The sequence below is a fragment of the Colius striatus genome, chromosome 4 (genome assembly GCF_028858725.1).
Source record: "Colius striatus isolate bColStr4 chromosome 4, bColStr4.1.hap1, whole genome shotgun sequence".
In the NCBI taxonomy this organism is placed as follows: Eukaryota; Metazoa; Chordata; class Aves; order Coliiformes; family Coliidae; genus Colius; species Colius striatus.
The window spans coordinates 1,246,725-1,272,966 of NC_084762.1; the positions used below are offsets into that span (position 1 = coordinate 1,246,725).

General features: G+C 43.1%; 1 protein-coding gene across 1 annotated transcript in view; it reads left to right on the top strand.

Annotated features, from left to right (window-relative positions):
- The first annotated feature begins 353 nt into the window (after positions 1–353).
- The window catches only part of CTDP1 (CTD phosphatase subunit 1), a 55,229-nt gene continuing 29,340 nt past the window's right edge, over positions 354–26,242 (top strand). The window contains exons 1-10 of the mRNA XM_061994697.1: positions 354–478; positions 9,648–9,731; positions 11,273–11,366; positions 12,806–12,934; positions 14,231–14,381; positions 18,842–18,932; positions 19,781–19,947; positions 20,583–21,668; positions 24,372–24,513; positions 25,882–26,112. Coding sequence (XP_061850681.1) covers positions 9,691–9,731; positions 11,273–11,366; positions 12,806–12,934; positions 14,231–14,381; positions 18,842–18,932; positions 19,781–19,947; positions 20,583–21,668; positions 24,372–24,513; positions 25,882–26,112 — 2,132 coding nt within the window. The 5' untranslated portion in view covers positions 354–478; positions 9,648–9,690. The remainder of the gene's footprint in view (positions 479–9,647; positions 9,732–11,272; positions 11,367–12,805; positions 12,935–14,230; positions 14,382–18,841; positions 18,933–19,780; positions 19,948–20,582; positions 21,669–24,371; positions 24,514–25,881; positions 26,113–26,242) is intronic.

The window sequence follows — 26,242 nt, forward strand, 5'->3', positions numbered from 1 at the left end:
CGAGTGACGCCGCCGGTGACTGCCGGGCCGCCCCGCTCGCGCCCCGTCCCACACCCGCCGCCCGCCAGGCGCCGGTGCCGCTGCCGGGGACGCGGGCGTCGCCACAGCCGCGGCCGGCCCTTCCCCGCCGGCCGGAGACGATGGAGGGGCCGGCGGAGAAGGGCGGCGGTGGCGGCGCGGAGGGCCCGGCGGGGGTGGTCACGGAGATCCGCGCGCCGGGGCCGCGTCCGCTGCGGCTGCTGGAGTGGAAGGTGTCGGTGGGGACGGCGGTGCAGATCGGGTCGGTGCTGGCGCTGTGCGCGCCGCTGCCGCCCGCCCCGCGCCCGGCGGCCGGCCCCGGGCCCGCCGCCCCGCCGCCGGCCGCCGCCGGCGCCAGCTCCCGGCCGCAGCGCGCCGGCCCCGAGCGCAAGCTGAAGGCGGAGCGGCCCGGCGTGGTGCGGGAGCTGTGTGCGCGGCCCGGACAGGTCATCGCGCCCGGGTGAGTGCGGGGCGGCTGGCGGGGGAGGCGGGTTTCGCGCCGGGCCCCGGGGGGCTGGGCCCGCCCGCCGTGCCGCCGCGGTGCTGTGCCGCTGCCGAGGCCCGGCCTTCCTCCGGCCCGGCGCCGGCGGCGGGGAGAGGCCTTTCCCCCGCAGGAGCGGCCGCGGGAGAGGGAGGAGGCGGCCGGGGAGGTGCAGGAGGTCGTGTCCCAGGCCCTTGTTTCAGAGCCGAGTCGCTGGCGATGAGCTCCGCCTCGGAGCTGAGCCTCCCCTTGACGGCGTTCGGGGCTCCCTGAGAATCGCTCTTACCCACGAAACTACTCTGTCTGTCTGTTTGTTTAGGTTGCCAGCTCACTATGAGGCTGGTACAAAACTCGAGTAGCAAAGGGATTGTTTCTTTCTCGATGGGAGGAATTTTGATGGGCATCAGTGCAGCGCAAGACACTCTGTAGCTACTCGGTACAACACATAACGCTGGCAGCCGAAGTGCTTTCAGTACTGCAGGTGTTTTATGTGCAGGGTGTCACAAATACAAACAAGATGATGTAACTTGAACTCTCAGAACAGCAAAGGATTAACCGAGAGGGTTCTTCCGCAGTTTAACAATGGCTTTGCCCTGATAAGGCTGGTTGTTAGTCGACTTTTAAATTCTGAAATGATTAATAGTTTGGAAGGGCCTCTCAGATTTCCAGGTTACAGGGGGCTAACAGCTTGCCACCCAGGACTTCAAGCAGATTGTTTTTCTCGACAGGAAACCATTGAAACACTCAGCTTCCTCTGGTTTATGGCAGCAAGTTGTTTGATTTTATTGCTCTTCTCTCGATTCTTGGGTGGCTGCAGCTAGGCCTAAGCTTTCCTGATGGAAAATATACCAGCGTGTGCAAAACATGTGGGTATGGGGCTGCTTTCAGAACTGCAGGAAAGTACTAATCTGTTTGCTTTGGTTTTTAATCAGTCAGGAGCATAAGGTGCTATGGAGCAGATCTAAACTGGTGTTAGCCGTTCTGAGATAAGGCTGTGGTTTTCCTTTCGTGCCACATCAGCATTCTACTGTTGCATCTGCTGCAACATGGACAATCTCATATCATCTGATTTGGACCAGAAGTGCCATCAATGCTAGGTTAGGCCAGATTAAAAGCATCTTAACAATACAAGTTAGGGTTTTAAAATGCTGTGTGCGTGATGAAATTTGCCTTGATGTAGTCCCGAGTGGCAGGGCAGATCATGTTATCCCATTGTCTTTTCATCATGTTACCTAAGCACTTGGAAGGAAAACCAAACCAAAAAAAGAGATGGTAAATGCTAAGCAATATAAAATATGCTGGGTGTGATGTAGCAGCGTTTTAGGTTCAATATAAACTTTAGGACTTGAACATACCAATTTTATACAAGGCTTTTATTGGATTTGTCTAGTCCTGATTCACTTGATTATAATTAGCAGGTCCCTGCTTTGAGAAAATTGGGAAGGACTGTTCTTTATTGCTGGTGTTCTTGGCTTCTAAAACATTTGTGTGTTATACTGCAAAAAAGTTGGTTCTTGCAGTCAGATGTTGTGCTGCTGGGACTGTGCCTTTTCAGTGTGCAGTCTCTCTTGCATGCTGGGATGGTATTTACTGTGTCAACGTAAGAGAAAAGCTCAAGCAAAGAAATAGAAGTGGGGCCTGAGGGTAGTAGAGGTGGTCAGCAGTTGGAGATGTAACTGAATTTCTTTGGTCACTGTAAGTTTATTTTTTTATGAGTGTCTCGTTCTGAGGAATGGGCATAAGAATACTTCACTGTCAGCTGTAGTTAAATATCTGTTAGGGTGGTGCAGTACTAAAGTACAGGTGTGATTGAGAGAGGTAACGTAGCTGCAGTTCATTCAGCATCTCCAGAAGGTGTTTTGTTGGGTTTTTTTTAACCCAAACTATCCAAGGTGGGAGGTGCCATTAGCTGCCTTCAAAAACACTGGCTTTGGTCACTTTGGCCTCAAATTATCATAAACCAAAGAATGTGCAAATGTTTGTCAGGCACTTCAACACTGTAGAAATACTGTTTCTATTCAAAATATTTTTCCTCTTCAGTAGAATGTGAGTTGTTAAGACCTTTGTGTTTGAGGGTAAATAATGCGACTGGTGAAGTGTTGGGAGTCTTTACTGTCAACTTGTCATTGTTGTTTCTGAAAATGAGGCCGTCTTGTAGCACAAGTCTCTCCCTCTGAAGAAGAGAACACTTCTAACTTTCAGTTGCTTTTCCTTTATATCGATGCCTTCTGGCATTGGCCTGAGTGTGAGCTGTCCCGGGGGAGAGGATGGTCCAGGCTGGGGGGACAGCCCAAGGCAGGCTGGAAGGTGGCCTTTGCTTATCCTCAGCAGGAGCTGGCTCTTGTCAAACTGTGAGTCAGAGAGGTGAGGAAGAGGTTTGACCTGTCAGGACTGTAACTAGCAGAGGTGACAATAAGGAGTTAATGAAAGGACTTTGGTGTTTGTAAGTGTAATTGCTATGGGTGACAGGAGCAACATATAAAATGCCCACAGCTGCTACATGGTTCTGTTTATTGTTAATGCCAGTTGCCCATCCAGGTTAATTATTCTGAAGCTGCCGCAGGTACGTCAGGGTTCTGGGTTGTGTGAATATTTACAGAAGCATTTCTAGTATGAAGTGCTTGTCTCCTGTCAGGCTCTGCTGAGGGGACAGACTGCTGGAACTCATTCACGTTAGTAGAGCCTTCCAAATTATTTATTACCTGTACGTTTGAACTAAGTATCTTTGTTTCTTGCTACAAGCTTGAAGTGCCAAACCTTGTGTTCTGCTGTAGAACAGAAAATACACAAGTGTGGTAATAAAAGCCTTGTTTAAAGCTCCCTGAGTTCTAGTGGGGCAAAGCCTGTGCTTTCCCTTTTTGGAGAATGGAGTGGGAAAGAGCTGGTAATTTGTTGTCTAAACCTGTAGTTTTTAATGTGGTGTTACTTGGCTTTTCTTTGTATCAAAAAGTTGATTATATATTTAAAACAGGTATCTTCCTTTGGTTATCTAATGTCAGAGTGCCTCAGGGCCTAGTTTACCACCCAAGATGAGGATGCTTAACCCAGGACCCCAATACCTTTCATCTTGCAGCCTTTGAGGGGAATAAAATGCTGATGAGTTACAGTTTATTTTGAGGTGATGACACTTGTAATAAACTGCAGGAAAAAACAGCTTGCTGTTTCAGTTAGACACAATTGTTTGTAATATCCTGCCAACTATTTAATGAGCTTGTTAGAGTCCACAAAATACCTCACTGCCAAACAGTGAGGATGGTCGGTAACGCTGACCAGTCCCAGCTTACTGCATCTCTCACCTGATTGCTTTCTACCCTTGGATTCGTTCCACTGTTTGTTTAACAGTGAGTTTTGGTATATATCTTTCTGGCTTGTTTCTCATGTATGTCCTGTTTTGTTTACCCCTCATTCTCATCATACACTAAGGAAGCTGCTTTTTAATGCATCTGTCTTGGGTTTGGCTGGATTTGATACTGAAAAAGATAGGAGTTGGAAATGAGGGGTTTCCATCCTTCATTGCTGCCACCTTCTCCTTGTTCTCTGACACCTAACGAGTTGAGAGCTCACTCTATAGCTAGTAGCACTGCATGGTTAGAGTATGAAGTCTTTTCTTTACATAACCATCTGTTTTCACAGAACTTGCAGGAACCTTCCTAGTCAAATTGAATCAAGCTGCTCTGTCAGGTTTGGTTGGAAACAGGCATTGGGCTTCAAAGCTGCCAGTAGTATGTTCCACAGTTGTGTATTGCCTGCCTTTCTTGGTGCAGCTCCCCTAGGCTGTGGTTTTGTGGTTGTTTCAGCCTAGTCCAAGAGTTATCTGGGAGGGAGGGATGCTCTCTCTGCTGTGTGCCTCCAGCTTGCATTGGGTGTTGGACATCATGCAGCTAAAGAAGGCTTGGTCTCTGTTTTATTGTTTGTTTCTGTCTGGCCTTGTGTGAAATGGTCCACACTGATCAGTTCCCTCATTTTGCTCAACTGCTGCCAGAGGAGTGTAGTGTAGGGAAAAGGAGGAGGATTTACGCTTTTGGCAGTAGCCTATATCTAGGTCAGAGCAAAATGGTTCTGTAAAAGCCAGTAGAGTCATTAGGGGGATAATGTTATTTCCTGGTGTCAACGTGTCATTTATTGAGGCTGTGCATGTCCCATATGGCATTTTGCCTGATAGTCTTTAGTAACACATTGCTTTTATCCTTACAAAGTTTCTCCCAAAGTAGGGGTTTTTCTGCTCACCTTGCCTGAGCTCAAGGCCCCAGCCTCTGCATGTGAGCATATGCAGCATCTCACAGGTCACGGGACTATTGTCTGCATCCCTTCCTGGAACCACAGGCTCCTTATAGTTCTCTTGAAAAGTAAGACTGTTTGTAGATGTCTCTGCTGGAAAACAACTTTGCTTTTACCCAAGTTGTAATGGATTTTTGTTTAATTGCTGGCTATTTACTGTGTTTTTGAGCTTTACTTCAGTATTAGAGTTGTTTTGACAAATACCAGGGTTTTCTAAGGCAAATGTGTGTGAATGTGTGTGTGTGTGTTAGTTATTTTCTAAAACTGCCACATGGTTTTCCTTAAGTGTAAAACAAATAGTCTTCTGAAGAGAAAATCCATGGACAAAGAATGGGACTGGAATGAAGCCTTTAATTTTGGTGCTGTACATTACCTACCCCTTTTAATTGGAAAGGATTGGAAAAAAAATAAGGAAGAGAGCAAGATTTTTGCTTAGAGCTGTATTTGAAGTTTCTATCTTGACCTAAGAGATTGGAGTTTTTTGTGCTACTAGATTTCTCAAGGCAAAGCTTGCCTGCCTGGACCTTTGTGTTTTGATGGCTATGTATTTGGTGTTGACTTAAAGGCTGACACTAGTAGGGATTCCAAACGCTCAGATTTTCAGAGTCAGCTCTTACCCAGTGGAAGACTCCTCTCAGGTAATTTGATAACCCAACATTTGAACTCACTAAATACAAATGAGTGTGAGGTGATGGTATTGCAGGTTCTTATACATTACCAATACTAATTGGTAAAGGGACCTTCTAGCCTGAAAGGAAAGAGCTACTGGCCTTTCATTTTGGGAATGAGAGGAGGCAATTCACTTATAAAGTGGTATTATAAGTAGTTTCTCATAGTTAAAAACGTGAATGAAAGGTTAATCTAAGGCCTTGTAGCACATGCAGATGTTTGATTTTGCAGCAGTTGCCTTTTGAAGTGCACAGGGGAGCGTAAAAGTACTTCCTGGAGAGCAGGTAGTGTGACATCACAGGGTATGGTTTGAGGATCTTGATTATATGGTTTGTTTTGCTGGACCTATGGAGTTGGAAATCTCTCCCTTGGGCTGTGGGAGAAGGAAAGACTTAGCAATGGTGAAAAGGAATTAGCCAGAGTCAAATGCGATACAACGCTCGTGAGAGGACGCTGGATCTCTTCTGATGCTTTCTGAAACGGTGGTCATGCTGAAAAATAGAAAGAAAGATAAAAAGCCAATGTAAAAGGCTGGTTTTGAAACAAAGAGCAAAGATTTTGTGCTCTTTCTAGTGCAGTGGGAAGGCAATTTTTGTATAGTCATCTGATAGGACCGAAAGGAATTTAGAGTAACAAGGCTGATGCTGGATGCTTTATACAAGACAGTGTTCATCAGAACCATCTAGATCCAGAAGGACTTCTGTGCTTTGAGTGATACTGTGCAGAAGCTGGCAGTGCACCACATAGATTACTTCTTACAGACACATCAGGTTTTTGTAGTGTGTCCTTTTCTAGGGAAAGGATGGGATATTAGCAGGCCTAAAAGATAATCATGGCCTTTCTGCAAATGTCTTGGGAAAAGCTGTAGAATAAGGCAGCTTTAGGTTAATTACTGTTCTGTTAATTAGGATGTGCAGTCATCACTCTTCAACTTTTTGGACAAATGCCATTGGAGCAATTGCCTGTAGGTGAAGCTGAGCTGTAACAGAAGGCCGTGGCTCATGTCACTGAAGTTTAGGCTAGCTCAGGGTGACTGAGATAAGCTGTTGCCCTGGGTGTGTGGAAGGGACAAGCTTGTTCAGGTTTTCTTCAGTAGAAGTTTCTCACAGCTGACTGGCGTATTCATGTGCTGCACAGGCCAACCTCCTGTGATAAGCCAGCTCAAGAAGTTCTTGTTCCTGTCCTCCCCTAGCTCCTGTGGTTGCTGCTATCATTCTTCACAGCTGGAAGTGTTAGATCATGCTGGAAAAAACAAAGCCTTTAGGGTACTGCTCTCTGTTTGTGGTGAGTTCACCTCTGTGGTCCAGGTAGCTGCTTGCTGTAACTGAGGAGTAGCAAATTGTAGCATAGATAAGAGAACTTTAGGTGCTGACTTTCCCACTGCAATTAACCTACTGGGAACCACAGCCAGGGTCGTGCTAGATGCAAAGCTCGTGCATGGGGAGTCAGCGCTATTGACCAGGCCTGAGAATTGGCAAAGGCCTTGATTTACTCTGTTAGTGAAAGTGAAATGCTTGTGCTGGATTGCACAACAGCTTTCCTTTTTCTTGCCCATGCTGCTAATTGAAAGCAGGTATTGTTACAAGACTCGTTTTGGAAAGAGTCAAAATGTGTAAGTGTGGAAGTGCTGGGAGAACAGACCATCTGCATCCCAAAGCTGTTAATAAATGTCTGTCCACAGCTGTTTTGTTGGAACAAAATGACACTCTTGGCACACCTAGTGTCTCTTGTTTACAGGCACATCTGGAAAGAATGGGAATGAGATCCTAGAGTGGGTTTCCTTATTTACTTGTTCAAATTTCACGTTAATCCCGTTGTGTTTTGTTACTTAAACTGTGTGTGCAGCTTGTCCTATTGCAGCCCATTAGCTGTCAGGGCGGGTATTGGAAAGATCTACTCCCTCCACAGCCACCCCCAAAAAAACACGTGCCTTTCATAGCCCACTGGCTCTTCCCCAGCACCTGTCCTGCTTGCACAGTTGTGGCAGTTTGTAAAACTGCCTGGTTTGTGGCAGTTTTCCTTGGAGTGATGTTGTTGAAGTAGCTGATGAGCCGTGCTTATCACCAGTTGAGCCCTGGAGGAGTGTAGGGAGAAAGCTGCTGTTAATGCTGCCAGTAGCAGAATGGATTGTAATTGTTTGGATTTGTGGGAGGGGGTTTGGGGGAAGTTAGTTCTCTCCAGATGTGGCCTAAGGAGGTGCTGTGTGCCTGAAGCAGGTTTCACTCATGACCCAGAGAAGAGAGCGAGTAGAAACCCAAACCTCTGTTTGGAATATGCACACTTTGATTCAGCTCACGCTTGTCTGATAATTCACTGGTGCTCTGCAGTTCTTCCTCTGTCCTTTGCATTCAACATTATCACAGAGAATGGTATGAGAGAGGGTTTGGTATCATGTGCTTGTTATCTCCAGCAAGCATCATGAAATTAGATGTTGTGGTCATGTCAGTTCTGCTCCAGCACACTTGACTGTTTAGCTGGGATGTTTGGTGTGGGACAAGGTACAGAGGTGCCATTTAGGAACAGTGTCAATACATCATTGAGAACTCTCAATTGTCAGCATCTCTGCTCTGTGAAAATGAGAAGGATGACGTGATCTGTACCTACACATGAACAGAAACTCTTGCATGTCCTCGTTTGAGTCATACTTCAGCCCAGGACTATGATTCAGCTCTTTGTGTCACATTCCTGGAGCGTGAGGTTACCTTGAATGCAAAGCAGAGGTGCCTCCAGATATTTTGCTGACATCAAAAGACTTTATTGAAAACCAATTAAATTAGGGTAAAAACTCAGTCATTGTAAACTCTTGTGTGCATTCCTGGAGCTTGTGTTGTAGGGTTTTTTTGGCCTTTTAGGTGTCTGTGTAATTTCAGGCTCACATAGTGAACACAAGTTGAAGATGAGCAATGACAGGGTTCTTGGTGTGAGCTGATAGCGTAAAAAGAGCAAGCTTGGTGATGCATCAAGTTAAAACAGGAAGACAGCTGTGTTGTCAGAGGGAGAGGGGAGAACTAGAGTCAAATGAAGTAATGCAAATCTAGTGGAGTGAGAAGAGAGCTAAATAATCAAACACTGAATTGCCAACAGTGAAGGGCCACAAAAATGGCTTGTCTCATGCAGTTATTTTACAAAACCAGCTATTTATTGTTTCCTGTGAAATGTACCCCGTGTTTAAAACGGGAGATGTGCAATACTTTTAGAGGGAGAGGTGTAATTTCCAAGCAGATGGCTACTGCCAGTGAGAAGGGAATAGGTCTGTGCTGCTGTAAGTAGAAATACTGGTACTGTGCCGGCTTGTGGAGACTTTTCTTAAAATAGACCTGACCAGAATACATTTTTCTCTCTCAAAGAGGAAAAAAACCCCAAATCCTCAGCATGGGCACCAACTGCAGTTTTGTTAGTAGGGTATCCATCTTCTGGTCATTGAGAAATGGGTGACACACCAGATGGAAGCACTTGCAAGCATCATTTGGAAACTGGATTTCCTTCTGGAATTGCCAAATGCTTAATAGTCAAATATAAGAATGAGAGATTGGAGTGTATGAAGCGGTTTTCATTTTGGTGCCATTTGCAACATGCCTGTTGCAGCGCAGTTTTGAAGCAACGGAAGAAGGGGAAACAGCCTCAAGTTGCTCCAGGGGATGTTTAGGTTGGAGATTGGGAACAATTCCTTCCCCAAAGGGCTGTCCAGCCCTGTCCCAGGCTGCCCAGGGAGGTGGGGGAGTGCCCATCCCTGGAGAGATCCCAAAGCTGTGCAAAGTGGTGGCCGTGCAATGCCAGGTTAAGTACTTGATGGTCTTTAAAGGTCTTTTCCAACAGAAGCAATTTGTTGATTCTGAAATTTCCATGTTTGCTTTTCTTTACTGTGTAGCTCAGTAACATATTAATGGAGAGTTGTACCTAATGGAATGTAAACTGTTTCTGGATAAACAGTGCTTGTTTTGTTAACACAGGGAACTTTGCTTGCTAAACTGAGGTTGGAAACTGACATTAATAAATGTTTTGATGACTTTTAAAGGTGTGAAATTGAATTGTTTGGATACTTAGTGTCTCTTTCCCCATAGTGGAGTGAAAGTATGTACCTGAGGGAGCAGGCATTCAACTCATAACCACAAATTATTCTTTGAACTCTTTCAGTCTGCAGTCATTAATCTAAGTGTCTCAAATCAACTTGCAATAAATGGCATGCCCATGTGTTTTTCAGGGGTGTCTTGGTGAGACTGGAAGGATGCAGCCATCCTGTTGTTATGAAAGGCTTGTGCGCAGAATGTGGCCAGGACTTGACTCAGTAAGTATTCTCAGCTCTTTCTTCCAGCTTCTCCTTGCTTGTGATTAGGGATCCAGGCTCTTCCTTCTCTCATTTTCTTCTTTCCTTATCTTTTCTGAGTCTTGGTCGTTGTGAATCCTGGCTAGAGGGATAAATGTGGAGTTGTAGATACTAGAAGAGAGTATCCATGCTGCCTGACGTTAGTAGGTCTCCTCGGGGTGCTCCTACAAGGAAAGCTGAGAGGGAGTTTCCTCAAAGTTAAATTTCAGCATGAAGCCCTCTTTCATATTTGCTTTAAAAAAGCACCATATCTATTGAGATCAGCTCGGTAATTGATGCTTGAAGTTGAGTGGTCTGACTGTATTCTTGATCACGTTATTATTACACTGTTAATAAAGTATATTTCTTTACGGAGAAGTTGCTGCTTGCAGGCAGGAATCGGTGTTCCCTGTGGATAAAACCAACAGATGAAGTGGAAATAAGCAAGATGTGTGCCACTGTTGCAAAGTCTCTTGATTCCCTTTTGCTACTTACAGAGGGCACTTGGGTTTTTTACCCTGAAATCTTCAAATAGGTGCCCTCTTTCTCCTTGTATGTCCCTGTAGTCACAGGTACATTGTGTAGGACTGTATTTCCTTTTAGCCATTGCAGGGATTCACACCAAGGCCTATGGGTGAATAAGATGCCATGTGGGTACTTAAGTTATTGTTCACGTTACAAATGTATGGCTTAATCAGTGTGCACACTCTGCTTCTGGGGAGGAATGTAGGGTAACTTACTACCTTGGGTGCAGAGTGTAAAGAGCCTGCATAAGTTGTCACGCAGTGCATCCTGCTCTGCTTTTTATGTACTCATAAAGGGTTGTAAGGTGTCAGCACTGACTTAATAAACCAGAAGCTTTGTCTGTGCAGGTGTGAATAGCTGTGAGGTAATACCAGTCTCCCTCATGACCTGGCTGTGTCTGTGTGGTGCCTGAAAGGGAGCTGGCTTGTCTCCAGTGCCTTGAGCATAAGGCTTCAGAACTGATTTTTGTGTGTGAAATATTCTGCCTTGGAAGTAAAGGAATTTAAGCCTTAGGCCAAAAAGAAAGCAAATTCAAAAGATGACCGTGTTTCCCATTTGCTCTGTCCCATTGCTAATACAGTTGGTAAAGAGAATGTCATATCAAATTACCAACTCAGCAGCTGTTTTCCAAACTGGACTGTGGAGTAGCCTGGATTACAGAAATGAGTGTTGCATGCTCTTCTCATTTGTAAGGAAATGCTTCAGTTTCATTTGAATTCATACTCATTATTAAGGGTTATTTTGTAAACAACATCCCATAAGGCAGTGCAAGTGGACCACATTTGGAACATTATGCAAGGCTTCTATGGTGAGCTGCTTTGATCCCTGTGTCCATTTTGTTCAGTAACTTGCATTAACAAGAATTTGAAGGAGTCTTTTAGTCAAAGTAGCAATCTTTGATCACAGTTTTCTGGTGGTGATTAATTTGATATTGCAGATTTTAACGTGTTCAGCTTTTCTCTAAGCTGCTAATCTCTCTGCTTTCACTGCGTAATTAGGATTCGGAGCAAGAATGGAAAGCAGAATGTGCCATTATCCACAGCAACTGTGTCTATGGTTCACAGTGTCCCAGAACTGAAAGTCAGCTCAGAGGTAAGTACCATCATGCTTTCTTCATTCGTACTTTCCTCTGTAGCTCCACAGTTGAGAAGCTGAATTACAGGAGTTTCTTCAACACTGTATATACCTCCTGCAGAAAGTTTGGCTTCCCTTTGAAGAGGAATTTGGTGTTGAATATCAATAGCCCAGAGTTTTTCTGTGTTCACCCTAATGCAGACTGATTGTTACCAGCTTTTATAGTGGATTTTTTTTAGAGCTGTGCATGGAAAAGATGGCACTTCTGTGACAACAGCCTGAAAACTTACTGCTTCAATGTTTTTTCTCTCCATGAATGAGCAGTGTGTGGAAAGTTCAGTTTCCACTAGCTGAAAAGTGTTCCAATGTCTTTGAAGCCTAGCTTCACCTTTCACCTTGCAATTGATCCCCCTGGATCCAGACAAGCTATTCTGTTTGCTGCTTGCATTTATGTTACATTTACTTCATCATTTTTAAAAGATTCCATTGAGCTGAGTTATCAAAACAAAACTTGTTCATCTCTCAGTTTCTTGTGAGGAAAAAGCATGTTTATCTTATGCAGAATGTTCTATTTATGTTCCTTTCCAACTTGATACTTTTTTTAACCTTTTTTATGTTGCTGCTTGCTCTGTTTTTGTTGTGGATTTGGGGTTTTCTTTGGTGATTCTTCAGAGAGCAGCAGTGAGATGAAATGTGAAGACATAAGCAGCTAAAAGCATCCCTGTTACAGAAGAGCGTTTCAAAGGGCAGTTTGCACTCTATTCCTTCTCCATGGTGTTCTGCTTAATCTTTATGTTTAAGTTTAGCTGTCTGAACTTCTTATAGCAAGCTGCAGTGTCATCTTAAGTGGTTAATGTGAACACAGAGCTACAAGACTTTGTAAATACGTGCAACAGGAGTAAACTTCAACTTGGATTTACTGGAGTATGAGGTCTTTGGCATTAGTGCCCGCACAGAACTACATAATCTGACTATATCTGAAGACATATATTCTTTAAGCTTAGTTTGGGGATTAATCTTTTCTGTCATTAGCAGCTTGGGTTTTATGCTCAGCCTGGTGATGTCAGCTGTATCATACCTAACTGACAGAGAATTGCTAAATGTAACGGCCAACATTTTCAGACCTACGGACGTCCTTTGTGTCCCCCAGAGCCACTGCTTTTTCCTCACAAGACTTACATTAACTTGATGCTTACTTATTTATTAAATCTGGAAGCTGTTTTATTGAGTTTATCAATGTGAAGAGTTGCTAGTGTCACAAAGATCCGAGGGTGTATTTTGAGAACGTTTTTTCTCTGTAGAAAAATCGTTGACAAAGATGCCATCACTACTCTTGTGTTGAAATGGCATTTCTTACACAGTTAGCTTGGAGCAGAATGTCTTCTTGAGCATCCAAGATGCAATAAAACCAATTTCTTTCTTCAAAGCTAAATTGAGTTGTGGCTGTTTTGTTACAGCAAGCTGAGCAGCTGGGGAGAGAGGATCAACAGCGACTACATCGAAATCGAAAACTGGTGCTCATGGTAGATTTGGATCAAACATTAATCCATACTACAGAGCAGCACTGCCAACAAATGTCTAATAAGGTATGTATTTGGTGTCAACTTTCAAGCCAAAGTGACAACAGGAGCATATTTATTTACATGATGGATGTTTAAGAAAGCATTCTGTAATAAGGTAAAATTGTGATTGAAGAATAACAGAAAAAGAGAAAAGTCTTCTGAAACATGCTCCTTTTTGTCTCTACTTTAACACCGACAGATTTTCTTTCTGCCATCTATGCTTTCCTGCACTTTTCCATTCCAGCACTTTAAGTGAGAAGTCTCAGGGAGCTATATTTAATCTCTGCTTTCCTTCTACAACTCTCAAGCTGAGTGTTCAGTAATGGCACTTTTTTCCCCTCCAAGTCCGAGGTGGATATAGTGGATAGCTGCTGGCAGCACCCTTTTGGGTGCTACTGTGTGATACTACAGCTGTCATTCCATCCATATGTCTGGTGATTTTTATTTTCCTTCACTTGGGAGTTTTGGGTAGAGTTTGGGTGTTGCTGTTTAGTTTCTTCATGAAACACTTGTCATTGAACTGGTACAGACTAATGGCTTGTAACACTTCCAATTTGGAAATTCTGAAACAAGAAGCTTCCTGGGATGTGTCTACAGTGTCTTGTGCAGGAGGATACAAATTCAGACTCCAGTGTGATGCAAAATGTGATTGCTTAATTCCTCTTTCTTTCCTTTTGCTATTCTGACATGTCTAGTAAGTCCAGGATATGTGTACCCCTGCTAGACAAAACCAAGCTGTAAACATACTTTGCAATTGAGGGGAAAAGGAATGGTGAATACTCAGATTAGAAAGCCCCCAACCTGGTGTGTGTTGGGAAGGCTGTCCTCACCTGTGTGCATGCATGGTTGGAAGATTTTGGTACTTCTTTAATGGGTCTGTTTATCTGCAACCTTCCTGGTTTGCAGATTTCCATACACAGAATGATTTTTTTCTAGCCAACACCTTATTTCTCTGAGCTCTATGCATACTGCAACTAATCTGAGCAAAGCTCACTGATTGGAGAGAGCCTCAGACTTCTGAGATGTTTCTCAAGTTGCTGTTTTCAGATTGGTTTGATGTAAGTAAAGTTTTGAATGCAAGTTACCTTGATCATCAGCTTGTCAACAGTTCCTGCATTTGTAAAGCTTTGTTTTGGACTGCCTGGCACAGAGCAAAAATGTGCTTTGGGTTTTATTCATCCGCGTAGTCTTTCTGGCCAAAATTTGCTTTACCCTAGTCAGGCCAAATAGAAGCAGTGGAAGTGATGGAAGAGGGCACTTCTGTAACGCTGGCATTTTGGTTTGGTGTTTCGATAACGTGAAATGTGCTTTTTCTTCTAGGGAATATTTCATTTCCAGTTAGGTCGAGGTGAGCCCATGTTGCACACCCGTTTGCGTCCTCACTGTAAGGAATTCCTGGAAAAGATTGCCAAGCTGTATGAATTACATGTGTTTACTTTTGGCAGCAGGTTGTATGCACATACAATTGCAGGTGAGTAGTACGTTACATTTGATCATATTTACTTGTGTAACTAGTTTTCCTTCTGTGATTGTTTTCAAGTGTCTGTGCAAAAGCACTTCTTAAACGTTCCTGTAAGCAGAATTCTTGGCTCATGTATAAGGCAGTGGCTGTATAGCTTGTAATTTTAGAAATAATCTGTTTTTCCCCATCAAACAGGTGCTTTTCTTGTTTCCCTGATGGTTAGAGAATCAGATTGTGGCATGACAACTAGTGCCTTCCTATTGAATTAAGTAAGAAGTTACGCTGATGGGCTCTAGAAACGATCTGCAACATCACTTGTCTTGGAAATCTAAAGCAATGGTTGCATAAAACCCAGCAACATGAAACTATCTCCTGCCCACCCAACCCTGCTATTTCCTTTCACCAGAGGAAGTTTGGATACTATAATTCCAATTACAGCCATTCTGTTTGTGTCCTGGAGCTGAGATCTAGCAGTATTTTCACATAGTCTTCTCAAGAGCTTAGAAGTATTTTCTCCTAGTAACTGAAAACTTGCATGAGGTTGACCTGCTTCTGCAGGGGGGTTGGACTAGATGATCTGTAAAGGTCCCTTCCAATCCCTACCGTTTTGTGACCCTATGATTCTATGAGGATTATAGCAATAGTAGGCTACAGTGGGAGTTACTGGTGTAAATCTTCTCTTTTTTTTCCCAACAAACATAAAAGAAATCTACCTTATTGTAGCATTTTCACCTCAGACTTTCCTGGATTATGTCTGTCAGACTAAGACAGAATCCTTAACAACGTGTGAGATTGTGGCTCTGCATGTCAAACTGTCCTTGCCGCTTCTGTCTCCTAGCTTTAGTTTTTAATGTTGTCTTTCACATCCTGCTTTTTTTGTGTCATGTTGCCATGAGTGCCTTGAGCAACACTATCCCAATGATCCCAGGTCTTGGCAAGAAGAGAAGATTCCAGAATAGTTAGAACAGCTTAGAGAAGAATGGTGTAATTAAAGAATACTTTATGCATGTTAACAAAGGCACTGATGCTTGTAATGACAAACACAGTAGACTTCTGTAATCAGAAAGAGATACCTATTTTTAATCTCTAACTAATTTTCCTTGAAGGAAAGTTGAGGAGAGGCACGTCCTGTCCTGCCCATCCAAGTGATCACTTCTACGTTACTCTATTAATTGGCAGAGTTTGAGGACTCTTCCTAGAGCTTGGTCAGTCTCACTGCTGGATTATATGTTGTGCCACAAATACATTCACCTTTTTGTACCCTGCTGTCCTCCTTAGACTGTGCTTATTTCTTGTTTACCAAAAGGGAAATGGTTTGCTGGTATGCTAGGTCTAAGTAACTGGTAGTGGGAAAGTGGGTGGGCAAACCTTCCTCACTTGGATCCATGTGCCAAAGCCTGCACGTGGGCTGAGGACAGAAGAGGTGTACCAGATAAGGTCAGAAGGTGTTTAGCAAATATGCTTCAGAGACTGAGTTGCAGAGGTAATTAACTCCTCATGTGTAAGTGCTTTCCCAATAATGGATCTCCTCTGTGTGTGAATTTGTCCTGTGTTTGCTCATTTTAATCTCAGAGCTAAAATCTGGATTAGGCTGCAGTCCCTGTGCTGGCACAGGCTGGTACTTGTAATGCAAGGAGCCTCTTTGTGGGCAGCATGCTTGAGCTGTTCCACAGAGGAACTAGCCACCAAATGAGCAAATTTAGAGTATTCTGGATTTTTACCTGAAGCTGTCTAACCGCATGAGAACTATTCAGACTACACGTGGATTACTTGCACAGTGATGGTTGTAGTTTTGGCCGAAACATGGCGATATGAGAAACAGTTGCTCCAGGCTTTTGGTCCACATACTCACCTGTGTAACCACGGTGCGGGAACCGAAACTTATGGCTAATGCGTACAGAGACCACTTGATGGCAGTGTTGGTTAAATGACTTCTCACACGGCTGTTGGATTGATGTCGTTATCCCCGTGTTACATAAAGGAAGGATCTGTGATAAAACACTGGCTTGTTTTCTCAGGTCCTACATATCCATGCTGTATTTCTGTGTGAGATCTGAACTCTGAGCTGTTCCTTCCGTGTCCTGGAAGACTTTATCCTCATTGTACAAAGAGATGATATTTTGCCAGTCCTTTTCTCTCATCCCAGCTGCCTCCTGTCAGCTGTTAAGTGGGATTAGCTGGTACTTGTAAGCACTTGAAAAGCCTCTGTTAGTTTGACACACTTACAGAGTTGTAGTACTTGTAGTAGCTTTATGAAATGGGATTTTGGATTTTATAATCTATTTCTATTCTACATAATTATTTAGACCAATTGTTACTTTTTCCCCCATGCTTCACATAGAAGTTTGCTTTATTTAGTACTGGAGCCAACTGAAATCTGATTGGAAGAGTCAAAGCCACTGTAAATGTTGAGTTGGGAAGCCGCTAGGCAACAGCATCACTCTTGAGATGTACAGTGTCATTTGGGGAGGAGAACTGAGTTGAAGGCATTCATATTTATGGATTGTTACAGCAAATAGATTATGTATTTCAGGAAATAACTGGGAGAAGATGTCTGTGTGTATATGTAACTCCCCAGGAGGAGTTAGTCCCTGAAACGTGAATACATCAGGATTATGTCTGTGGTGTCGATTCAACTGGCTAGGCAGCATCCAAAAGAAACGAAACAGTTTAAAACATCTAAAGACTGCTGGTGTAGTTCTAGTGTATCTGTTCAAGTAGCTTTGCTTTGAAAAACCTCACTTTTTTAAGGTGGGCTTTTGTCCTTTCAAGTGCTGTATCTTCAGTGTGTTTTTAGTGAATTGTCAAGGGGAAGAAGGTATTATGATGAATAGTCTTCCTCAAAGCATTATTGAAAAGCTCCAGACCATTACCTCATCCTCAGTCCCTGGCAGCTGGGGTTTGTGTGCTTGGGCTTTCTTAGTTCAGCTTCCCTTCTCTTACAGTTTCAGTTGGACAACTGCAACTGAGTGCCCTGTTGTGGTTGTACCATTCAATCAGTGCACTCCTGCCCCACTTAGCGTAGAGAGTCTCTGTATGTTGTGATAACTAGCAGTAGAGAGCTTGGTAGGGGAGAACAGCAACTTGTGTGATAGCTTATGCAGTTTGTCAAAGTATCTGTGTGTCCAGCAATAAATCTCTGTAGCTAATTCTCTCAATTCGTTATGCCTAGGTACTGCAAGGGTCTCACTACAGGGGATGATTCTACGAGTTTGCAGCAATTCTTAAGCATAGTCGGGTGAGTTAAGGTTGGACCTCTGTCCTTAACTCGGAATTTTCTTGCTTTTATGGGTTTTAAGTTATTCCAATTCCACAGTAATATTAAATGCATAGAGGATCAACTTTTCAGAAGTGATGGCTGAATTATTTTTTCTTAGTTTATACTCTCTGTTTTTGAAGACCCACCATAATGTGCTCCTGGGAGCTGGGCTGCGAAAACAAGTCAAACCTTTGTCCTGTGCAAATCTCAGAGCTCCTTGAAAGCAAACTGAAGCTGGTCCCTTAGAGTCCACAGTCATTTTGAACTCTGGTTCTGGCTGTAAGGTGGCCGGCCTTGAAACTAAAATCAAGGAGAACTTTAACAGTTGTTCCCAGAGGAGGATCGACCACCTTCCTAAGGATAATGAGAAGTTGATGCTAACTTCAGCAAAAATCCAGGGAAATGAAACATTCAGATGAGCACGTAAATGCCAGGTTCTTGTGAAGCAACTACGTGGCTGTGATCTGCTGATGAAGATGCCCTTTAGCGTTGGAGGCTAGGGTCAGAAGCATGTGCATGTGTGTCTGTACACCCACGTCACCGTTTTCCTAAAGAATGGCATTTTATCTTGCTTGAAGATCAGCTAGCACAGCTTCCCCTGCTTTGTTTTTGGTTTGTGGGGCTTTTTTTAGAGTGCAGTCAGAAAAGTTACTGCAACTGGGCCTAAACATTCGTAGGAGTCCCAGGATATATTCATTACAGGTTAACCTATGAAAGTAGCTGTTAGAGGTACAACTTAAAACCTACAAATGCAAGAGCTCCGGCTGAAAGCATCCCTTAACGTGCCCATTGTGCTTAAGTCTGGCAGCACATGGCCGACTCTTGTGAGACTTGTCTGCAGTCCCTAGGCATAATGAGCTAAGGAGAGCATTTAGCTTTAAGGAACCACCTGTAGAGAGAGAAGCGTAAGCTGCCGAAGCCGTGTCTCTATCACGTCCTGTATCACTTTCAGCCTCGTTCATTCGGCTGTCACAAATTCACTTGGTTTCATTTGAATTTTGTTGCCATGGTGAAAGAAATTGAAGTGGGATTTTAAAAATCAATCCCAGTGCATTAGTTACAAATCCTTGATCCACTGTTACCCTTTCCCCGTGTCCTATCTCTTACCGTAGCTGTTACTGTTGCACACACGGCAGTAGCTGAGTTGTATAGAGTGCAAACAGGGAGTAAACATCTGGAACAGTAACTTTTTAATTTCTTCTTTCCAAAGGATTTCTGGACCCTGAGAAGAAGCTTTTTTCCCATCGGATATTGTCAAGGGACGAGTGTATCGATCCGTTTTCTAAGACTGGGAATCTTAGGTATGTGCACGGGTCTTCTGCGTTGAACAAAAGAGGACAGCACTGACAGAATATGCTGAATACAATAAAAATTACTCCCTCTGTACTTACAGTCCTCCTTTATCTACCTCATGTATCACAGCACCTCAGTAAAACAGAGGCTTTCAGCAGCACTTCACCTGCGTAATGTGTTCTGTGATGTGAAGCAATGGCATCACATTTTCACTTACGCTTTTTGTTCTTGTGATAACTTAACCATATTTCCATAACATAACCATTTTTATGGCTCATGATCTTTTATAATGGCTTGTTGTATGTTGTGGGGTTTTTAATCAAAATTCCAAGTCTGAGGTTAATTCATATTTGAGTATTTAGTATTCTGGGTTTCAGATATACAGAGAGCAGCTGCTTTTCTCTGGTGTTCCACGTTCTAGTCTAAATTCAGGTTCTGATCTTTTTCAATGTATAAAGCCAAGATATTTTTTTGTTAAGACAGATATGTTTAGCACTTCATAAAGCTAGATAAAAATGATTGCCCCCTCCCCATCTGCCCTTAGAAAATGAGAAACTTTTTTCTTCTCTTGCTGCCACCTCCTCCTGCATGACCAAAATGTTCTAATGTTTGTTCCTGCAGAGTTTTCTTTGTTCTTGCCTTTGGGGTAGAGATTAAAAAATACCCATTTCCTTTTGTAATTAAATTAGTTTGGATATTGTATTTTGAATCCTGTCGCTTTAGTAATGCTGGGTTGCTGGGTTTTTAAGTCCATATATAAGCATGTCCTGCAGACATTCTTGTAAGAAACCAGAACATCAACAGGAACTACTTTCATTGATAGTATTAAGTTTTTGTCAACTGTTTTGTCTTTCAGAGATCTCTTCCCTTGTGGAGATTCCATGGTTTGCATCATTGATGATAGAGAGGATGTTTGGAAGTTTGCACCCAATCTGATAACTGTGAAGAAATATGTGTACTTTCAGGGGATAGGAGACATTAACGCACCTCCTGGATCAAGAGAAGTTCAAATTAAGAAGAAAGGTAGCCATGTAGTTCTTAGACTGCTTTTACCACTTTCAGCACTTTCCCAGTGTGATTGATGGAAGTCCTTGTAGAGGTCTTATTTTGTAATGTCATGCTCTGGTGAGCAATCCTGTCTACTGGAGTTGACAGAGAATGTTCCTGCAGCACAAATGGAAGTAGTTTGGTAAAATTGGGCTGCCTTTGTTGATGGCTTTCCTTTTGGTGGGTGACCGCAGCAAAAGTGGAGTACTGGTGAGAGCATTTTAGCTGTTACGGCTGGAGAGCTGCTTTGGCAATACACCAAATTGTTCAAGCATGCAAAAGAGAAAGACAGTTTCTCTCCTCCCTCTCCATGTAAAAAAAGACAGTTTTCCTTTACTGTATATTTTCTTCTTGGTCCTTCCCTGTCCCACTTTGGAGTCAGTAAACTCTCACTCCTGTTTTTTCAACTTGATTAGGTTTGCCAGGTCTTTGTAGTAGAACCATTGGCACCTAGAATATCTTAATGACTTTGGCAAGCCTGTTTGTCACTTCTAAACATAGTGAAGTCTAAACTGTGTGCTTAAGGAAAAAGAAAATTAAATCCTGATTAAGCTTAAAAAAACCCAACTGAGGAAAATGTACATATGTTTTATTTCTTCCCTGTGTCTTAGTAAACCACTCCACCAAACCAGAGACACTGGATTCAGCAGTGACGTTACCAAAAGATGCTGAAGAAACAAAGAATGTTACACGTGTAGAGGAACAAAGCAACGGTCTCAAGAAAGCTCCGAAGGACGCTTGCACCGCAAATGGAAGTGCTTCTGTAAGCAGTGACACGTCTGACTGCGACGGGAACTCTCGTGATGCCGTTAGTGCCCAGGACTCCTTAGACGATGGCACTGGTCCCAAAGTGGACAGTGAGGTCACTAAGGATTTGACAAGTACAAAAGAATCTCAGACTTGTTCAGAACAAGGTGATGGAGCGGTGACAGAGAAGCAGCCAGCCCAAGACAAGACAACAAACGACTTGGACTTTGAACTGTCCAGTGACAGTGACAGTGATGGTGGACCGGATACCAGAAAGTCATCCACATCTGTATCAGATAGTGAGAACGAGGAAAAGAGAAGCTGGAAGAGATCCAAACAACCTCTGCAGGATGAAAATTCGCAGAAGGGAAGTTGCACTGATGTGGGTGAGAAAAAGGATGGTGTGGTGAACCACTCTGGGGACACGCAGTCTCCACCTAGTGAAAATGCTCCTGATAAAACCGATCTTGAAGCACAAGAAGAAAGTGAACAGGAAAGCCTTTGTGACTTAGGAAATGGGTGTGCAGACAAGAAAGAAGCTGAAACGGAGTCTCAGAATAGTGAACAGTCTGGAATTACAATGGGTGAGTCTTTAGATCAGAGCATGGAGGAAGAGGAGGAGGAAGATGATACCGACGATGATGACCATTTAATATACCTCGAAGAGATACTCGTGCGGGTTCACACTGATTATTACACAAAGTATGATAAATACCTGAACAAAGAGATTGAGGAAATTCCAGACATCAGGAAGATAGTGCCGGAACTGAAAAGCAAAGTGTTGGCGGATGTGACCATAATATTTAGCGGACTCTACCCAACAAACTTCCCCATTGAGAAAACACGGGAGCACTATCACGCCACAGCACTTGGAGCCAAAATTGTGAAGAACCTGGTACTGAGTGCTGATGATCCTGACAAAGCCACGCATCTCATCGCAGCCAGGACGGGTAGGTGGAGTTGCCTTAAGTTTTCCATCAGCTTTTTTCCTGTTACAGTTTCTTCATGCCTTGAGCTGGTTTTTGTGTAACCTACCGGCTTAAACGTAACTGAGATGAGAATTGAAATGAAAGGGAAGATTCTTCCTAGAACAGCTGGGGCAACAGTTAGACTCCAGCTTAAAGGGCTTTTCCAGCCTCAGTGATTCTGTGATCTTTAAGTGTTGTAAGCAAAGAAGTACACCTCTGGATTATTTTTTCTTGTTTGTGTAAACTTTCAGTACCTCAGAAGCAGCTTTGTTTCATCAGCTTGTATTACAATACAGTATCTTTTCACTGGACTTCTGTCTCTTGTTGCTTTTTCCCCTGAAACTCCTGTGAAACCAATTTCAGCATCATCTTTAGACCAGCTGTCTTCTGACCTCTTTGTTCTTATTATGTTGTTGTTGCTCTTCCTTATTCTCGAAAGAAAACTTTTTCCAAGCCTTTTACCTTTTTTCAGTCCTTTCCCCCCCCAGATCTGGTTATCCTTCAGAACCTGTGCTTTCCTTCCTCTGAAACATACTCTGTGTGTGAGTTAGTGTTATACATACCTGTTTCTAACTGCAGGTATTTCTACAGTCCCTACTGAGGTTATACAAACGATGATGACGATAATAAAACCTGTGTGTGGCATTGTGACTGGCTCACTTCCAGTGACTGCTGCATCAAAGTGCTCTGGGTCACTGATTACTTTTGTAACTGATGATTAATTGGAAAAGATTTCTTGTATAAGAAATCTAAGTGCATTGAGCTCCCTTCTTAGACTTTTGCTTTGTAGCCAGTTAAAACCTCTTGAACTGTGGAGGTGTGCAGGGACAAACGTGGTTGGGGTTGAATCTTTGTTGGACAGAGGTTTGGTTTGGGGTTTTTTTCATGGGAAAATTTAAAATACAGCATTTCTAAGTAATTGGTGGTTTGGAAAGGACTTTGTTCTTAAATACTCATTCTTGTGTTGTGTTTATCTTGGATTCTGTTGTGGAAAAAAGCTTTGTTTGTTGTCCAGCTTTTCAAATCTGGACTGTGGAACAGCTTGCATTTACTGCTGAAAGAGGAGAAATGTGTTTGTGCACAGAACGTTTGGGTTTTTTCTATAACCTAAATCCAGGAAAAAAATGTGTTTCTGTGCAAAGACAGGAGAAAAGGCAGCCCTTCTCCTGAATTCTCTTGGGTGGGGGGGAGAAAAGTAGGGAAACGGAAGCTTTCAGCTTTCAGCAATGTCCTGACCTTCCTGTTTATTTAGTCTTCTGAATTTACAAGGTCTAGAAACTGAACTAACTCCTTAGGTCAGTCTTCAAGAGCAGCTTAGTGCATCTGTCTACCTCAGGGAATTCCAGTTCAGGTTATACACAGGCCTTCAGGTGTTTGTTGTTAACGGTTTCCTCTCGTTTTGAAGTGACATGGAGAAGTGTGGGCATTGAAACAGTGAACCCGTGTTATGTGACAGCCATGCAGATCAAATCCCAGGGAACTATGTTGAAACCATCAAATTAATTTACTGTTCTTGCTTCCTTGTCAGAATTGTTCTGAAATTTGATCTATTTTTTCTGGAGCCTTCATTCCTGAAGGCACATGTGTGAAAAAAGACAAGGGCTCATCAATCCAAACTTTAAATACACTTCTAAGGATTATAAAACTTTACTTTAGAGTTGTTTTAACTGAAGGCAAACTAGACTGGAGTTATTGTGTTTTTATATCAGCATGTGCAGGAAGAAACCCCAGGGTCATTGTGCAGAACTGACAGGCTTCAGCAGGAGTGGGCAGTGTTTGAAGTGCTGTATTCCTCCCCGTCAGTTCTGGCAGCTCTGCTCTTAACCTAGAAGAGAGGGCTCAGTTGTTCATTGAACTCTTGCCTTCAGTTCTTACTGATCATCTTTTCTTTTGCATTTCTAAGCAAAAAGATGTAGTACAGTATGAAGTGCATTTAAATGTCTGCACCGAGACAGAACACGGACAAATGATGGGGTTTGTGGTGTTTTTAGGTAGTGTGTAAATATAATGAAACATTATACATTATAGAGATATAATAAAAGGGAAAATTGATGCCTTTTGGTTATGGGACAGACTGTCAGATTGATCAGGGTCTCTTTATAACATTCTAGCTACCCCAGTGCTTGTGGGGTGTAAAAATAACCCCCTGTAAGTGTCAAGCATAGCTGCATCACATCAGAATCGTTGAAGGTTTTTTCTCCATTGCACATATATTTAATGAATTATTGGCAGAGGATACAGTTTTGTGCTGGTCCCTCTGTAGATCTATAGATCCATAGATCTCTGATAAATGCTGAAGCAAGTACCATGATTGGTAAAACTGCATTTTGAGTGGCTGCTGCTTAGACTCTGACAAATAGAAGTGATGGAGATGAAATACAAAAGTGCATTTGTATTGCTTGCTTAGTTAACATGGAGATAGAGAGGTTTTAGTGCACTACTTCCACTAAAGTGCCAGTGCTTCAGGAAGTTACAAATACCTTCATCCAGCTGGAGGCTGAGATGATGGTGTCTGGCTTAGTCTCGCTTTTGTCAGTAGAGTTTGCTTTGTTGGATTGAGGAGGGCTGTTAAGGGGTTTTTTCCTGTGAGACTGATCACAAAACATTCATCTTAAACCAGTGTGCACTTAAAACTCGCCTCTGTGTTTCTGGTAACACTGTAATGTTGGGTTTGGTTTGTAACAGGCACAGAAAAAGTGCGGCAAGCTCAGGACTGCAAGGACCTCCATGTGGTAAACCCCGACTGGCTGTGGAGCTGCCTGGAGCGCTGGGACAAGGTTGAGGAGCAGCTCTTTCCCTTGAAGGATGACTACATCAAAACACACAGGTAGGTGGGGACTGGGGGGAGCAGGGGCCATGAAAATAGGTTATTCATGCAGTGATGCTGACTTTAGCCATAGAACTGGTTTCTGACAGACTCAGGATGGTGTGCAGTGCTTACAGATTTTTGTCCCTCTCTATGCTGCTTAAACTGATAACTGCTAAGGGATCAGGAGGCAGTTCAGGAACTAGAAGAATCAGGAGAAACCTGTGCCTTTATCAGTGTGGTTGTCAGCTGTTTTCAGCTGGAGCAGTCGACCTTGTCAGTTCATCCACAGACTAACACCACAGGAAATGCCACCAAGGCGTGGGATCATTCATGCTGCCAAATGAAGAGCAAAAGATACATGCTCCCATGTAAAACATGAAAAATGGATAAAGGGTGGCATTTTTTCGAATACAGTATCGCTGAACCCTCAGCGCTCCTTCTGCCTTCAGTCAGTAATGCAAATACTCCTGCTTTATTAACCCAGCCGCTTTGGAAAAGATTTTATCCTTAACAAAGATGCTTGAAAGAGTGATTACCGACCCCTGAACTAGGGAAGGGATGAGCTTCATAAAATGAACTTCAGAGCAGCAAAGAATAAGTAAACTTGGAACTGGTTGACCTTAAGTTTTGACACTGCAAGACTGCTTCGTGCATCCATGAAAGCACAGCTGAAAACCTGAGGATTTATGGCCCTTTTTGCCTTTGTTACATTATAGTTTGTTTTTTTCTGTGGCATCAGTTTCATGGTGGGTGACATGCTGATTTATTTGAGGATGCTTTTTTAAATGATTCAATTTGCTTCCCCATTTTTGTGGCACTTTATCACAACTGGATGGTGTGCCACACTGGTGATTCCTGCAGACTGAGCTCGGAAGGTTACTGCTGACACTTGTAAAATTATGTTTTAAAATGCAGCAGGGTAATCTTGGGCCCCTTTAGTGTTTTAATAAATTAGTTTGGGTGACTTGCAAGTCAGTACCGTGGGGTTATTCTCTCTCAAAGCCACTTTGTAAAGCAAAAGCTTAAGTTCTGATACAATCACAGGACTTTCTTTTGTTGTGTACTTGCTGATTATCATACTACTCTTGTACAGTTGTTACTACCTGCAAGCAACTTCAGTAATTTTTATCTTAGGAAATTTTTAAGGCTCATTTAGTAATGTTTTTAGTAACATGAATGTGATGTTGCCAGTGGGTTTGCATTTTTCTGTTTTAAATTCAGCGACACATCACTGGAGGTGGAGGAGAAATGTTTCTTCGGAAATATTCCAAGCCATTTGTTTTCCCCTCACTTTCTTGCTTTGGAATAAAAAGGAATGCCTATTTTTTATGTTCTGCTTAGATATTTAAATTTCTAAAGTTGTTTTTTCTGAACTTCATCCTACAGAGAGAACAGCCCTGCCACGTTTCCTGATACACACAGCACGTTTCAGACCGCTCTGTTTCACCCTACACCTATCCACCCAAAGTCTCAGCCTGGCCCTGAAGTTCGACTTTATGACCCTAACACTGGAAAGCTGATCAGGAAAGGAGCTCAGAGCTCGGGCCAGTCCATGTACATTCAGTCTCCAGCTCCTCCCATCACCTTACCTGTCCACGGCGAACACTCGTCCTTCAGGTACCTAAAGCATAGCTGAGAGTCTCTTCAGTTACGTTTTCAGCTGCTGCAGTAAATGTAACTCTTGTTATCTTTACACTTGATCAAACGATCATCTTTGCTTGAGTTGTTTTCTTTGCTTTCTAAAAAG